General features: G+C 39.8%; 1 protein-coding gene across 1 annotated transcript; it reads left to right on the top strand.

Annotated features, from left to right (window-relative positions):
- The first annotated feature begins 6420 nt into the window (after positions 1-6420).
- Positions 6421-8569, top strand: LOC107813120 (uncharacterized). Its single transcript, XM_075230227.1, has 6 exons — positions 6421-6566; positions 6803-7073; positions 7179-7316; positions 7515-7778; positions 7946-8138; positions 8235-8569. The coding sequence occupies exons 1-6, from the start codon at positions 6421-6423 to the stop codon at positions 8567-8569; spliced, it is 1347 nt and encodes a 448-aa protein (XP_075086328.1).
- The last annotated feature ends 9828 nt before the right edge of the window (positions 8570-18397 follow it).

Here is an 18397-nt window from a genome sequence, read left to right as displayed (position 1 = left end):
GTTGGAAGAACACGAGCACAAGGATTTCATCATTCCTTCCTCACTCAAGACCCGAATTTGAATTGAATTTATGTTTTCCTCTACTTTAACTTTATTTGTGATGAATTGCTCCATATCTATGAGTAGTCCCCTTTAGGGTTTGATGGATTTGGTGTATTGATGATTGTTTGTTGATTATAACTCTAGTTTTATGTATTAAAGCATTTTTGGATGAGTTAATTATTGCATCTATATTCACTTATTCATATAATCGAGAGAGGCATAACTTGTGATATCATTGTAATATATTGTTGGTTGAGTTCATATATTCTTCTTAGTAACCGAAAGAGGCTAGTTGAATCATTGATTAAACCTAGTTAGGAGGATAATCAAGAGAGGTTCTCCTAAAGACTAATCCACTACGCATTCTTGCATATCTTCACGTGCTTAAATTGGTTCATCTTGTGAAGTTAAGACTTAATCGAGAGATGAGTTTTTGCTGAACGTTTGAACTAATAATTGAGTGAATTCGAGAGACTAACTTAAACATTAGAAGTGAATTACCTAGACTAAGATCCCAAACAATTATCTTGCACCTATCCTATCAACCCCTACTTTCTAACATTGATAACTTCCATGCTTACCTCTGTTGCGATTGTCATTAGTCAATAGCTTTAGATTCTTAGTTAATTGTAGTTAAAAATCATCTAAATTTCAATTGTTGATACTCTTTGATAGCAACCAAGATAGAAACTACGATAATATTGTTTAAATCCAATCCCAGTGGATACGATATTATACTATACTATATTTGATTAGCGAGCATAATTTAGGTGTGTGTTCTGAGCTCGTCAAATGTTGGCGTCATTGCTGGGGATTGGCAATCAATAGTGTTTGAAATAGTTTGTAGTGCTAATTCAAGAATTTTTCTTTTTGATTTTTTTATTTTTCTCTTTTTACATTTGGTGTTCTTTAACTGTGCGCAGGAGCTAGGTTTAGAGTGGTGCATGACTCGAGCTTCTACAAAAGGCATGCTACCATACGAGCCAGAGATAGAAAAACAACTGTGATAGCTGAGGAAGGAAATAAATCTTACCGAGACATCAGAAAAGGTTGGGCAACCCTCAACCAAAGAAACTATGGAAGGAAAGTGTGATGATAATGTAGATTTGGCTGCAAGAGAGGCAGTCCAACAATGAGAAAACGCTGCATGGGATGCTGAGGAAGCAGCTATTAGAGATGCACAGAACATCTATGAAGAAGAGAAGGGTCTCGGACTTAATCAACATCAACCCTTGCTGGGAGACCACCTGGCGAGTATGCTAGACCGGTCTACAACCAAGTATTATCCAGTGTTAGACCACCTCCAATTGTGGCAAACAATTTTGAGTTAAAGCAAGGGTTGCTTCAAACCCTTCAGAATTGTTGTGTCTTCAGAGGGAAACCAAATGTAAATCCAAACACACATCTAATGGACTTCGAGGAGATTATGAACACCTTTCAATACAATGGGGTGTCACACGATGCAGTGCAATTAAGGGCATTCCCCTTTTCACTTAAAGATGATCCTAAGGAGTGGCTTCGGAGTTTGCCTAGTGGAACGATCAGAACTTGGGAGGAGATGACCAGAAAATTCCTTGATAAATATTTCTCCTCGGCTAAGACGACCAAGATTAGAAGAGAAATCCATAACTTCATCGTGTGACACCCCAATTAGAAGAGACTACAACTGGTTTTGAAGCATGGGAGAGGTTTAAGGAGATAGTTAGAAAGTGTCAGCATAGCGGAATTGAACTCTGGATGCAACTCCAGGATTTTTGGGAAGGATTGACACCGGCCTCACGTAGAACATTGAGCAATGAAGTTGGAGGCCCTTTGATGAATAAGACTGATGTTCGGCCAAAATGCTATTCCTCTAGCACATTACTCGCCCTATATTATGTTGGTTTAGTTATTTATGGTGTGACATTTGAGCTAAATTGTGTTGTTTTATGTGTAGGAACATCGAAAGAAATAGTCGAATGAAAGTTGCACAAAAGAGGACAAAAATGCAAGAAAAGAGCGCAAAAGCATCAGGTATCCAAACCGTGCTACAGACCAGGCTTCGCAATGTCTATAGCCAGGTTGACCGTGCTATAGACCAGGCTTCGCGAGGTCTATAGCCAGGTTGACCACGCTATAGACCGGGCTTCGCGAGGTCTATAGCTAGATGATTAAAAGTCGCGGGTTAAAAGACTCTTACCCGAATTTGGACTGGGGAATTTCGTCCCTAACATATAAATACTTCCCAAATGAGTTAATCTTGGGTTCAACACTATTTTTGGAGAAGAAAAGACTGCAGAGAACGGTGGAGAAAGAATCAACCGACAACTCCCTCTGTTTATCTCTATACTTTGTAGTTTAATGTCTTTAAACTTCATGATGATTGTTGATATATTTATGAGTAGCTAAACTTTCTAATCTAGGGTTTGATGGAACCTATTTGAGGATGATTTTCTACTATGTTTAATATAGATTTGCCTTTGATTTTTCTCTACTTGTTCAACTACGTTTATATTGTGATTGATTCAAGAGCTCTCAATCGACTATGCCTATTTAGTGTGTATTGTTTAGGAAAGGGTACATATTTAGGTAGTTGTTGAATAACATCACTCCTAACATATGTGAGGAATCAATATGGAGGGTTTAAAATTGGGATTAGGAATAATGAAACCTTGGTATGATCCTAGTGAGCGGTGAATTAGAGCCAGCTAGTGTAGTTCAGAAGAATAAGTCTAGTAAATTGTGGTACTTACTCATAAGAGAATTACGACACCCAAAGTACTCACGATCGGTGGAGAATACTTAGGCAAATTTATAGGAAACGTAGCGGGGAGAATTCCAACAATAGGGGAAATCATAACCCTAGACTTTTCCAAATCTTTTCCACAACATTTCCTTTGTTATTTATAAATTACTGCATTTTAATTACTTTGCTCTTAGTTGGCAAACATTCAAAAAGTTATTCAACATTTCTTGTGAAATTAGTGATTGTAATTAGTATGTTAATTCCCTGTGGGATTCGACTTCGGACTTGTAAACCGGATTATATTTCCAATGACTGCTAGACCTCTTAGGAGGCATAGTTGGGCGTGATCAAATTTTGATGTCGATGTCGGAGAATTAATGGTATTATTAATTACTGCCAAAAGAATTGTTAAAATTCATAGTTTATTTAGCTTTCTCGACTTGAAATTCATTATATTGAAACTCTAACGTTAGTAGTCTTGTGTGTTACAGGTGCATGCCTAGAAACTCCTCAAGAACTGATGAATTGTACGAAGCATTACCGAATCCTGAGAAAGCTTTCAAGGAACTAAATCGAGCAAAAAAGAAAGACAAACGACAACAAAAATCAACGGAATGAATCGAACTAGTCATGGGTGACATAATAAACAACCAAAACAATGTGAATGACCCGAACAATCAGGGTGTGGCACCTCTTGTGCCAGAAGCGGCCTTGTATGATTGGGCACAACCCACTGCTGAAAATCTTGCAACCGCAATTACAGTCCCTCAAATACAAGTGGAGTCATTTCAAATCACAAACAACATGCTACATCTCTACCCACCAATAAAACTGCCAAGCAAGTTGATGAGATATTGAGCTTCAGGCAGAAACCAGCTGAAACACTACAAAAATGTGGGAGAGGTTCAAAGGGATGCTAGCTAAGTGTCCACATCATAGAATTCCATATTAGATGTTGGGACAAAGGTTTTACATGGGATTGGCTGATAGCTTGAAGGCCAACGTTGATGCTTCAGCAGGTGGAGCATTTTTGAGCAAATATTTAGAGAGTGTAAGGTCCTGCTAGATAAAATGGCTCAAAACTCAAGATGGATGACAAGAGACACTACAATCACCCTTGTAGTTCACTCAGCAGCTTTGGACCCAAACAACTCCATAGCAGAGAATATGGCCACACTGATGACGCAAATAAGTATCCTCACCAAGAAGATTGATGAATCAGGCCAGAAGCAGGTACACATAGTTGACACCACTAATGGGGGCTTATGTACACCATGCATTAACTAACCATATATGTGTTCGTGGAGTGGTGAACATGAAAGTGACAATCAAAGCTACCAAGAGAATATGAACTATGTGGGCAATTATGGAGGCCAGAGGCAAGGTGGTCAAAATTGAGGGCAGCAAAATCAGCAGTATAGACCAGCACAACAGCAATATAATAACAACTACAATCCTGGAGTTATGCGGCCACAGGGTCAAGTCGTACCTTACTAAAGGCAACAGGGATACAATCAGCAAAATTGGCAGTTGGCTTATCAACTGCCTCAACAACAACAAATAATGAAACAAGATGATGGGTTGTTTGAAATTAAAGGAATGTTACAACAACTGATTGGGTCCAATGGAAAAATGCAAGAGAAGGTGGAAGCACATGACTCAGCTATTAAAGGCATTGAGATTCAATTAGGGCAAATATCTATGGCTCTGAACAATCATACCCAAGGGACTTTACCTGCAGACACACATGTCAATCCCAAAGGGCAAGGCCCGAAACAGCTGATGGCTGTGAGTCTCAGAAATGGTAGAGATCTTGATTTAGAGCAAGAAATTGCTTGCGAAAGTCGACCAACTGAGATACTTGTGCCAGTACCAATTGAAGTAGATGAGTCAATTGAATTAACAGAAGTACGAATCCAGCCAGCCCAGGAGGAAATAAATAAGGAAAAAGAGGTTGCAAAGGAAACTCAAAAAGTGCAAGAGGAGGCTGTAGAAAAAGTGCCTGAGCAGAATCGAACTCAAGTCACAGGAAAGAAGTGACCGCCAGCACCCTTCTCGCAGAGGTTGGCCAAATATCAGAAGGATGAGAAGTATAAGAAATTCATGGAAATGCTGAAGCAGATTCAATTAAACATTCCACTGATTGATGCCTTGAGAGAGATGCCTGGTTATGAAAAATGATGAAGGACTTGATGTCTTACAAGTTTGAATTTCAATACTTGGAAATTATTACACTAACTCAGACATGTAGTGTTTTCGTGATGAGACCATAGCTGAGAAGCTAGCCGACCTAGGGAGTTTCACAATCCCATACACAATAGGCAGCTATGCTTTTGCTAAAGCATTATGTGATTTGGGGGCAAGCATAAACTTGATGCCCTTAGCTATCTATAAAAGGTTAGGAATTGGAAGAGCAAGACCCGTATCAATGTTACTACAGCTAGCCAACTGAACGGTGAAAAGACCATCAGGTATACTTGATGATGTACTTGTGCAGGTTGGAATGTTCGTGTTTCTGGCATATTTTGTCATTTTGGACTGCCGGGTTGACGAGGAGATTCCCATAATTTTGGGAAGGCCATTCTTGGCCACTGGGAGAGCTATAATTCATTGTGAAACTAGGGAGCTAACTATGAGATTAAATGATGAAGAGATAACGTTCAATGTGCAGAAGTCTATGCGACGACCAAGTGAGTTTGCTAACAGCTCTCTAATAGAAGTTGTGGATGTGATTTTGGAGGAGGAAGGTGAGGCACTGAATGCAAAAGACCCCCTAGCAGTCTGCCTGATGAACCTAGAAGAGGTAGATGGTGAGAACTTGGCGGAGTGGGTATTGGCCCTTGAAGGCCAAGGGTACTAGAAAAGAGAGCTCGAATTCGACACTTTACACTTAGAATAAAGAAAGACCCCTCTAGCTAAGCCATCAATCAAAGAGCCACCAAGTTGGAGCTGAAACCCTTTCCATCCCACCTCAGGTATGCTTTCTTGGGACCTAGTTTGACATTGCCTGTTATTATCTTATCCGATTTGTTAGATGTGCAGGTAGAACTAATTTGCAGATTCTAAAGGAGTGTAAGATTGCAATTGGATGGACCATTGTAGATATAAATGGCATCAGTCCAACGTCTTGTATGCATAAGATTCTACTGGAAGATGGACACAAACCTTCCAGAGAACATCAAAGAAGTCTGAATCTCAACATGAAAGAAGTGGTGAAGAAAGAAGTGATCAATTGGTTAGATGCGGGAATCATCTTTCCCATCTCTCACTGCAACTGGGTCAGCCTAGTTCAGTGTGTTCCAAAGAAGGGTGGAATGACTGTAGTGCAAAATGAGAACAACGAGTTGATCTCAACAAGAACAGTCACAGGATGGCGAATTTGTATGGATTACAGAAGATTGAACAAGGCCACCCGAAAAGACCATTTTCCGCTGCCATTCATTGATCAGATGCTAGATAGATTGGTGTGTAGGTCCCACTTTTGCTTTCTAGATGGATACTTGAGGTATAACCATATCTCTATTTCTCTCGAGGATAGAGAGAAAACGTCGTTCAGCTTTCTGTAGGGCATGTATGCCCTTCGGAGAATGTGGTTTGGCGTATGCAATGCACCCGCCACATTCCAAAGGTGCATGATGGCTATCTTCATAGATATGGTAAAGGACATAATGGAGGTTTTCATGGATGATTTCTCAATGGTGGTGAACTCATTTGATGAGTGCCTTATGAACTTGAAAAGAGTATTGAAGAAGTGTATGGAGACTAATCTGGTACTGAATGGGAGAAGTGCCATTTCATGGTACAGGAAGGTATAGTCTTGTGACATCTAGTGTCAAGTAAGGGCATTGAAGTGGACCGTGCTAAGGTTGATATAATTGAGAAGTTACATCCACCCACTTCTGTCAAGGCCATAAGAAGTTTCCTTGGTCACGCCGGTTTCTATAGGCGGGTTATAAAAGAGTTTTCCAAAATTGCTAACCCTTTGTGTAAATTGCTTGAAAAAGATCACCCCTTTGTGTTTTCTGATGAATACAGGGTAGCGTTTGAAGAGTTGAAGAAGAGGCTGGTGACTTCCCCAATCATAGTGGCACCCGATTGGGCACAACTTTTTGAGCTGATGTGTGATGCAAGCAACTATGTTGTGGGAGCGGTTCTTGGGCAGAGAAAAGATAAAGCCATGCACCCAATCTACTATGCAAGTAGAACCTTGAGTGGTGCTCAACTTAATTACAGAGTGACAGAGAAAGATATGCTAGCAGTGGTGTTCGCATTTGATAAATTCAGGTCATATCTGATAGGCTCGAAGGTAATTGTTTATACTAACCATGCTGCTTTCAGGTACCTAATTGAGAAGAAGGAGTCAAAGTCGTGCCTGATTCGATGGGTGCTACTACTTCAAGAGTTCGACTAGGAGATCCATGACCAAAAAAGGACGGAAAACCAAGTTGCTAATCATTTGTCCAAGCTTGAAGAAGTTGAGAAGAGGGTTAAGGTGGAAGAGATCGGGGATACTTTCCCAGATGAACAAATTTTATCCACGAGCCTTGAGGTAGCGCCCTGGTATACAAATATTACAAACTACCTAGCGAGCGGTATTGTTCCCTATGACTCGTCCTCTGTGCAGAAAAAGAGATTCTTTCCTGATTGTCGCATGTATTTGTGGGATGAACCATATTTGTTTAGGATTTTTATTGATAACATGATCCGGAGATGTATTCCCGAGATAGACCAAGCTTCTGTATTGTAGACATGTCATGCTTCGCCTTATGGAGACTATTTTGGAGGAGTAAGGATAGCTGCTAAAGTGATGAAGTCAGGCTTTTATTGGCCAACGTTGTTTAAAGATGAAAACTTTTGGGTGAAAAGCTCTGATGAGTGCCAACGGACGGGGAACATCTCCCATCGACATGAGATTCCCATGAACCCAATTCAAGAGGTGGAAGTATTTGATGTATGGAGAATCGATTTTATGGGACCATTTGTCAGCTCATATAGCAACAAGTACATACTGGTAGTTGTGGACTATGTCTCGAAATGGGTAGAAGTCTGGCACTCCCAACAAATGATGCGAAGGGAGTTATTGGTTTTCTGAAAAAAAATATCTTCACCCGATTTGGTACTCCAAGAGCGATCATCAGTGATTGAGGCACCCACTTGTGCAACCGTGTCTTTACAAAGTTATTGGGAAAATATGGTGTTCGCCATAAGGTTGCCACTTTGTATCACCCACAAACAAGTGAGCAAGTGGAGGTGTTAAACAGAGAAATCAAGAGTGTTTTGACCAAAACTGTAAATGCTACTCGGATTGATTGGGCGAAAATATTGGATGATGCGTTGTGGGGATACCCCATGGAATTCAACACTTTTATTGGTATGTCACCGTACAAGTTGGTGTTTTGAAAGGCATGTCATTTACCGGTGGAGTTAGAGCATAGAGCCTTCTGGGCGTTATGGCAATTAAATCTAGACTTGGAGGCCGCTGGAACGAGTAGAGTCACAGAGCTGCATGAACTTGATGAGTTTTGTTACCATGCTTTTGAGAGAACAATGCTATACAAGGAAAGAATGAAGATGGTGCATGACAAAAACATTCTTGAACGAAATTTTAAACCTGGAGATGTGCTATTGCTATACAATTCGAGATTGAAGTTGTTTCCGGGCAAGTTAAAGTCAAGATGGTCAGGGCCATTCTGTGTGGTAGAGATGCATCCCACCAGAGCTATAGATATTGCATCATCAAATGACTCTTGCATGTTTAGAGTCAATTGGGAAAAGGTTGAAACATTACTTGGGCATGGATAAGAAAAACGTTGTATCGGTGACTCATTTGCAAGAGCCAAAAATGTTGAGTGAACCTTAAGTTCGATTACCTACGTCATGCCATGACATTAAATCAGGCGCTCGTTGGGAGGCAACCCAATTCATAGTTTATTTTAGCATAACTAGAATTTTATTTTTGTTTGTAGGCACTAACAAGTTTTAGTTAAGTTTTGGTATGTCAACAGTTAATGGAGCACGTTGGGAGGTCATTGCGCTTGGAGTCATGCACAACACGGACTGAAAATCACATGAGTACGCTCCAGACCTCGATGTTTACCCCGTGCCACAAACCAAAGAACAACGAACCTAGCAGCAGACCGAGCGTCACCAGGTAGTCCTCTCGCTACACAGCTCGCTCCACAAGGGATATAGCGCGCTGGACCTTGATATAGACCTTGCATCACGCGACTTATAGCATGCTTTAGCTCGCGTTGAGCCTAGCACCGCGTGACCTATAGCCCGCTTGAGCTCGTTGCATGCCTCGCGTTACAGTGTTGTCGCGAGGTCGGGGTAAGTTGTGAAATCTTTTTTTTCTTTCTTTTTAATCCCCACCGGTTTAAAACACTACACACACACAAATTCAATAAAACAAAACACTGCAAGCCCTAACCCCCCTCTCAAAACAAAAACACAAACTCCATTGAACACACACAAAAACTCCATTGCCCGCCCTATTTACCCACTCCTTCACTCTCTAGCAACATCAATTGAAGAGAAATTTCCCCTCATAAGCATCTAAGGCATGGTTTCAAACTCCTTTCTTTGTCAAATTTTGAACTGTGGAAAGTAATGAAATTGGATGACTTTTGGGGTTGTTCTTCATAGTAACAATGCGCTTGTTTGTCCTAACCCCGAAAACCCCATAGGAATGGTATTGTTGTTGTGTACAAAAGTGGTAGCATGGAATTCCCAAGCCGATTTGTGAGGGTGAGGCAGTCAGGCCCTAACCTCGAGAAGCGCGACCGGCACTCAACTAAGTGAACTCGGCCGAGCAAGCCTGTTAGATACTCTCTACCCAACTCACCCATGTTCAAGAAAAGACGTGATTTCATTAGTTATACTGTAGGAAGCTCATTCATGCAATACTAAATTGTTTCATTAGCTATTTCACCTATCAGTCTCAAAATACACATATTCTTATAGTCTGAGTGGAACAAGTGATCAAACACAACATAACTTATTGAATATTCCCAACACCCATATACAACCCACACAGTGTCTACGGAGCCTCTAAAGATACAAAAAGAGTGTAAAGAAGGTGCTAGCAACAAGGCCCCGGCTATACCTCAAAAGTACAATAATATAAACAAACCCCAGAATGAAATGGGGCTCACCGAGTCCGCTGAGATAAGGATGCAGCACCTATCTGTGATCAACATTGTCTTCTTTGGAACCACCTACATCCATTTAAAGATGCAACGCCCCCGGCAAAAGGGACGTTAGTACTGTCGAATAGTACTAGTATGAAAACTAAACTCCATTTCAATAAAATGAATAGTATCACAAGGGAAACAGTCAAGAAGCAATATGAACTGTAGGTAACACTAAAACGTCAAGTTAAAGACCACTTACATTTTCAAGTCAATTGCCACGTTATTTGGTTGGATGGTTTTATTTTTATGCTAATATACCACAGACCACAATACCATCGTGTTCTTACACGGAGTCCGATCTCGGCCCGATCGGCTAAGCCATCTCATTTGAGACATCAACCATATTCACTATTTCATTCACAATACCACTGTGGTATTACACGGAGTCCGATCTCGGCCCAATCGGCTAAGCCATCTCATTCGAGACATCAACCATTTCAATCGATCATCTTACTTCATATTTCTTTCCCGTGTTTTCAACACATTGGCACAAGTGGCTTTAATTATAAAGTCGTTCTTGGCACTTCGCCTTATTTCATAATTCAAGTTCTTTTCCGCAATCCAACATTTATTATTACCATCAATAACAACACAGGTTTCATTCAAGACTCTTGATTTCACATGTGAGCAATTTAGGAATTCAAGGCACATAGAGATTTTTCACACAATTTGGCATAACAGTCTTTAATCGAATTTGACATGAAGTCTAGGCATATTAGCACATATTCTAAGTCTCTAGCATTTCCTCAGATGACGAGATAACATGATGAAAGCATGGGAATACATATTACACATATATTTGCAAAGCAAGCACATTCGGGATAGCAATTTCTAGGATGTTCAATTTGGGACTTACATCGATTTCATGGATACCGTGGGATTCAATTCTAAGGAGAGGGGGTTTAGCCAACATACCTCAATTGAGCCTCTTAAAACTCTAAGATATTCCGGAATATTAGCAACTTCAATCTATTTTAGCAATACAATATAATTGAACCCAAAATTAGGAAAACAATCATAATTCTAGCTCATTTGAGCATTCTATCAAACACTATGTGTGTATTAAGGTTTCATGGCCCTTTTTATGAAAGAGTCCACCAACCCACCTCAAAATCGAGGAGCGCGACCGGTGCTCAACCGAGTGAACACGACCGAGCAAGCCTGTTAGATTCCTTCTACATAAACTCATACATGAATAAAGAGAATATATGTTTTCCTTAATTAAACAATAAAGTGGTCATGTCTGCAATTACCAATTTCTTACCATAAGTTTCACCATTTTTAAATTCTCAAATGGACAAGTAATACAACTACAACATAGAATAGTTTGTCTTTCCCAGCACCAATACACAACCTACACTATGTCTACGGAGCCTCTATAGGTAAAGAAGAGTACAATGATAATGCCAGCAACAAGTCCCCGGCTATACCTCAAACAGAATACACAAAGTACAAAAGATTCATGACCCCGGAATGAAGTGGGGCTCACCAAGTAGGCTGGGAAGAATGTGCACTGCTATCACTGATCAATGTCTCCTGCTGTGGAACCACCTGCATCCATTTAAAGATACAGCGCCCCCGGCAAAAGGGGCGTTAGTACCATCGAATAGTACTAGTATGAAAACTAAACACCAATTTAAGAATTTAGAAATACAAGATAATTATGATGAACAAGTGTGGCAATAGAATAATATAGATAATTGTCTCAACCATAGAAAGCTTATTAAAAGCTATCAACAATATTTATAGGATTTAAGATGAGATCCTATATAACCATCTTCACACAAAGCAGCCCCGCCGCCTCACCCGATGTATGCAGGTGGAGGTGTACGTACAATACCATAACTCTAATCAAGCAGACATGCCACCTCACCTCAATGTATGCGGGTGGAAATGCATCAACGATACCAATACCAACACAAAGCGGCTATGCCGCCTCACCCCAATGTATGCGGGTGGTGGTTCCATAACAATACCAAAATCATACACAAAGCGGTCGTACCGCCTCTCCCCAATGTAAGTAGGTGGAGGTGCAGTCCCACAATATCATAATCCCTACACAAAGAGGTCATGCCCCCTCACCCCAATATATATGCGAGTGGAGGTGTATCACAATCACAATCTCTATACCATAATCCCCACACAAAGCAATCATGCCGCCTCACCCCAATGTATGCGGGTGGAGGTGCATCACAATCACAATCTCTACACAACTTGGCATAATACCTTTCACAAAAATCACAACTAGAAATTATAACATGTGGATACGTAATCCATAGTTTGGGACACATCCTCAAGTTATAATGCAATATGATAAGAGCATTTGAAATACGAATTGAACATATATCTTCATCATAAAACTTATCGGAATACTCCATTTATAATCAATATCTCGGAACTTATAAGGATATTGGGACTTCCAATTCTTAAAGAAGAGTTTAGCCAACATACCTCAATTGAGCTTCCTTAAACTCTAAAATGTTCTGTAATTCTTACCAACTTCAATCTATTTTAGAAATATAACAAATTGAACCACAATTAGGAAGATGATCATGTTTCTAGCTCATTTGAGCATTTTATCAAACACAAGGTGTGCATAAGGTTTCAAGGTCCCTTTTATGGAGGATTCCATCATCCCACAACCCAATCTTTACACTCCTTGAAATTAGGGTTAGTTCAACAATCTTTCTACACTCCTTGATATCACATGCATGTAAAATAATCAACTCTCATGCCCAAATATTATCGTGCTAATTATCCATGTTCAGATGATTTTGAAATTAGGGTTTAGGGTGTAGAATCTTACCTCTAGGATGAAGACCTAGTGAGCTTGCCTTCTTAATCTTCCAAAACTTGAGCAAGAATTGAAGAACAAATATTGGAGAACACCTTCTCACTCTAGGGCACCCTCTCTCACTCTAAAATGTCAGATAATAGCTCAAAAATGACCCAAAGAGTGTATTTAATGAAATAGGGTCGGGTTTTAAAAACCCAAAAATGGAGCTCCGGAACAAAGTATACGATCGCATATGCGATCGTATATCGGTCGCATAGTTGGTTACAAAATAGCCAAAAGAATTGTCTGTGTATGCGGTCACTATGCGGTCCACCTAACCATTATGTGGTCGCAAAATGCACCATATAACAGCTATATGGTCGCATAGTCGACCGCATAATTGCTTCCAATTGGCCCAATTAACTGCATCACCCAACACCATGAAACATTATTTTCTTTACAAAATTTACCAGGCTTACCACTTAAGTACTTCAAAATTTTCCGAGGTGTTACACCATACCCCATTCTTTTCTATCTTTAACTCACAACCTCCCTACATACCTTAGGAACACATGCATGCAAGGTAAGCACTCACATCCCCATGAATTACCTTACTAATGGCCCATTCTAGTTACATTTTGAATTTAAGAGTTTGGGTGATAGAATATTACCTCTTAGGAAGAAGACCTAGGTGCCTCTCTTGATAATCTTCAAAGTTTTAAGTGAGAATTGAAGAGCAATTTGATGAAGACCACTTTTTCCCTCTAGGACCCTCTCTCTCACTCTAAAAATATCAGAAAATAAGTTCAAAATGGTCCAAGGTAGGTGCTTTAATTGGATAGGGTTGGTTTTAAAAACCCAAAAAATGAAGCTCCATAACGGGTTTTGTGGTCGCATATGCGACCGCATGATGGTTATGCGGTCCGCACAATGACCATGAAATTGGGATGCCAAAACTAGAGAGGAACTGACCAGGTCTGCGGTCACTATGCGGCCCGTAGACCTATTCTGCGGTCTCATAATGTACCGCAAAATAGTTCTGCAGTCGCATAGTGCACCGCAGAACCTTCCTCTGAAAAATGCCAAGGCGGGATATGCGACAAGACTGCAGCCCGTGAAACGGTTATGCGGTCGCATAATTGGCCGCGAAATTGACATCAAAAATACCCCAAAAAACTGCCTCACTCTACGACCATTCTGCGGTCCGCAGAGTGGTTCTGCAGTCGCAGAACGGGCCGCAGAAATGCCTACTTCTGCCCAACATTTTCCTTCAATTCCCTAGCGCATTGTTCAATCCAAAAAGTCAGAACCGAAGAATTTCTACTATTATTAACCTCTATGCCTACTTTGGCATCACGGAAATTCGAGTTTTTAGGAAATATTTTACGGGGCCTTACAGAGGCAATCCCTCATTCCTACAAGCACTTCCATGACATTAGTGCATGCTAAGTTTTTGTCAAAATGCCTCAAAGGAATTCTTTGTCCCCATTGGAGCTCGCGTCTCCGAGATTGTAATAATAGTGCTATGTCGCCTTGCACCACTTGAAATGTTAAGTGTGGGGTGGCTCACTGGGAGCCATATGCGTCGCAATTGTAGTAGACATCATTGTGTCATTGCTTGATTCTCATGCTAAAATAAAGAGGTGAAGTCTGCATAGCCTGAAAAATAGTTGAACATCATGTTATGAACTCTTACGTGTGGGGTTGCAAAACCATGTTTTGAAGAAATTCAATACGTCCAAACGCACTGCTCGTGATGACAGCTTTATGGCCCATTTATATGGGATGATGGACTTGTATCTTAGGATTAGAGGGAGGTCGGCCACTACAGAGGAAAGAGCCATCTTGGAGGAGCGTTTCCCACTCAATGCTCCTGCCCAGAATCTAGTTGGGCTTGGCGATGGCCAATGACTCCCAGATGATGAGGATGTCAACACGCCAAAGTGTTCCGAGGTCGAGCTAGAGCAGTCCGAGGAGGAGGAGGATGATGATGCTGAGGAGAGAGTAGAGGATGAAGAGTGTACAGCTGCAGATGGGGCCTTCGAAGATGAAGGCGATGACGATGACTGATCAGGGAGTTCTTCCTACCACCCTACTTGTTTTTTTTATGAATTTATATATGCACAGAGGACATCGCATGAATTAAGTATGGGGTGGGAGGTTGTATATTCTCTCTGACTTGTAAATATTGGTTTTATTTTTTTTAGCTTCGTCTTTTCTATTTTAGCATAGGATTAAAAAAAATTGAAATGATTGGATTTTTTCCGAAGATGGATCTCCTTGATAGTTTTCTTGAGGAACTAAAGTCTAACAAAAAAATGAAAAATAGAAAAAATCCAAAAATATGTCTTTTAATTATTTTAGGTAGTAATAATCCCTCGTGGTATTTCTTTGTGCCTCGGTTCTTTTCCACGGGATGTAGTTGAACCGGGTACTACTTTTTTATCTTTAGAATAGAGGAAGATTTAGGGAATAAAAGGATGGGAAAATGAGATTTGCTAGGCGCCTTTGACTAATTTGATAGTAGCATATTTAAGCTCCAGTATGTGTAGTACCTTCCCTATGGTTTGAAAATGTTTATGATGCCTTGTTGAGTAGATAACATGTTTATTGACGACTATATCTCGTTTTCTTGGCTTGTGTCACTTTGTGCTTGATGCTTAATATTTTGTGGCTCCATGAATACTTGAAATTATTTGAGAATCAAAATGGAACCGTCCTTAGTGAATCATGTGCCATGTGTGGTAAGAAATGTTATAGTCTGTGTCATTGCATTAGAGTATAGAACTTGCCCGGCATGTGAGTTGAAGCGAACTTTTAGGTATTGCCTAGTTTGAAAAAATGATTTTAGGCCTTCTTTGATTTGTTTGAGCTTAATGCTTACCACAAATATTATTTATCCCTAGTCAACCCTTTTGAGCCTATAAACCTTTATTTGGCAACCACATTACAAGCCTATACCCCTTTGTTCTTAATTAGCATTGTTTTGATCCTTTTACCTCTTAAAGCACTTTAATTGTAAAATGAGTGCCAAAAGAAGTAAGGAGGGAACTTGGGTCGCTTTTGAGTGGAACTAATGAATGAAATAAAGGTATACTTATATTGTAAAGAATATACCACTAGTAGGAATGGTAGGGAAAAAAAGGTATTGTTGAAAAGGAAAAAATATGCAGCAAAAGAAAATAAGAATATCTTGTTCTTGCTAGTGGATATGAATTAAAGTAGTACTTAAAGAAAGAGTAAATACTTTGGGGTTGATATTGTTTGTGAAATTGCAGTTGGGTTGAAGAAATATGCGCTTAAGCAAATTTTCTGATGTGTTAAAGTGCTTAGAAGGGTCAGTCACTATTTTCAAATTTATCCTACTCGCCCTTTAGCCCACATTATAACCATAAAAAGTCCTACATAATTTTAGATCGAGCAAGCCGACATTAGTAGAGGTTTATATAATTGGCAAGCCTATGGTATTTTGTGCAGGCATGTGACTTCTTTGTGAGAGTGAGGGATTTCTTTGATATATGTGAATTCTTAAAATATATTTGAGCATTTTATTTGAATGTGTGGATTCAACTTGCTCTCTTATTTTTGTTGTGAGGGCACATGATTTCGCAAGGGATAGGTAACGTTATTAGATGTCTCTATGATGTTAATTGTTCAAACCATGAATGCATTGTGATATTGGGTCGGAATATGAGGTTAGGATTGTTATAAGCATGTTGTTTTGTTGTTGAATAAATTTTTGAAGTATGGCATAAAGAAAAGGGAAGTGTGTGTTGAAGGCATATGCTAAAGTTTAATTGTTGCTATCAACCATAGTCATAGGTATGATGTGCTTCGCATGTGCTAAAAGAAAATAAAGTGCTCAATGTTAGTGTGAATTGGTGGTTGACTCGAGGACGAGCAACGTTTAAGTGTGGGGTGGTGATGTTCGGCCAAAATACTATACATTTAGCACATTACTCGCCCTATATTTTGTTGGTTTATTGATTTATGGTACGGCATTTGAGCTAAATTGTGTTGTTTTATGTATAGGAACATCGGAAAAAATAGTCGATTGAGAGTTGCACAAAAAGAGGACAAAAATACAAGAAAAGAGCGCAAAGGCATCAAGTACTCAAACCGTGCTACAGACCAGGCTTCGCGGGGTCTATAGCCACATTGACCGCGCTATAAACCAGGCTTCGTGTGGTCTATATCCAGGTTGACCGCACTATAGACCAGGCTTAGCGAGGTCTATAGCCAATTGATTAAAAGTCGCGGGTTAAAAGACTCAGACCCGAATTTGGACTAGGGAATTTCGGCCCTAACATATAAATACTTCCCAAATGAGTTAATCTAAGGTTGGACAATTATTTGGAGAAGGAAAGGCTGTAGAGCACGGTGGAGCAAAAATCAACCGACAATTCCCTATGTTTATCTCTATACTTTGTAGTTTAATGTCTTTAAACTTCATGATGATTGTTGATATATTTATAAGTAGCTAAACTTTCTAATCTTGGGTTTGATGGAACCTATTTGAGAATGATTTTCTACTATGTTTAATATAGATTTGTCTTTGATTTTTCTCTACTTGTTCAACTACGTTTATATTGTGGTTGATTGAAGAGCTCTCAATCGACTATGCCTATTCAGTGTGTATTACTTGGGAAAGGGTACATATTTAGGTATTTGTTGAACAACATCACTCCTAACGTATGTGATGAATCAATACAGGGGGTTTAAAGGTAGGAATAACGAAACCTTGGTGCAATCCTACTGAGCGGTGAATTAGAGCCAGCTGGCGTAGTTTGGAAGAATACATCTAGTAAATTGTGGTAGTTACTCTGAAGGGAATTACAATAGCCAAAGTACTCACAATCGATGGAGAATACTTAGGTGAATTTATAGGAAACGTAGCGGGAAGGATTCCGACAATAGAGGAAATCATAACCCTAGACTTTTCCACATCTTTTCCACAACATTTCATTTGTTATTTATACTGCATTTTAATTACTTTGCTCTTAGTTGGTAAGCACTCAAATTGTTATTCAATATTTTTGAAGGTTGAATACTTGAATTCGTGTGAAATTAGTAGTTGTAATTAGTAGGTTAATTCCATGTGGGATTTGACTCCGGACTTGTAAATCAGATTATATTTGCAACGACCGCTAGACCTCTTAGGAGGCATAGTTGGGCGTGATCAAAGACTCCAAAGGAGATAGCTACAATTCTTAATGAGTTATCTGAAGATGCTAATCAATGGCCCTCTCAGAGTGATGAAATAAGAAGATCAACTAGTGTTCACCAAGTTGATGCTAATACATCTATGCAGGTACAGCTTGATGCTATGGCTAAGGAAATACGCAAGTTGACTTTAGCCTCAATACAAAATGAGCCTCACATAGCTTGTGATATATGTGGAAGAGGACACCCTACTCATAAGTGTCAAGCCTCAATTGATGAAGTAAATGATGTGGGAAATTATATTACAATGGGTCAGAAGCACCCCAATTTTTCATGGAGTTCACCTAGAGGTACTGCGAATGCTTGGCAACAATATAACTCTAGACCCCAAGGACAAGTAGCTCATGCCTTCGGAGTATGCCCAGTGGATCGATTAGAACTTGAGAGGAGATGACCAGAAAATTCCTTGATAATTATTTCTCCTCAGCTAAGACGGGC

This window comes from Nicotiana tabacum, chromosome 14 (assembly GCF_000715075.1).
Source record: "Nicotiana tabacum cultivar K326 chromosome 14, ASM71507v2, whole genome shotgun sequence".
Lineage (NCBI taxonomy): Eukaryota > Viridiplantae > Streptophyta > Magnoliopsida > Solanales > Solanaceae > Nicotiana > Nicotiana tabacum.
The sequence above is the reverse complement of the archived record's forward strand: the minus strand, read 5'-3'. Positions and strand labels throughout refer to the sequence as shown.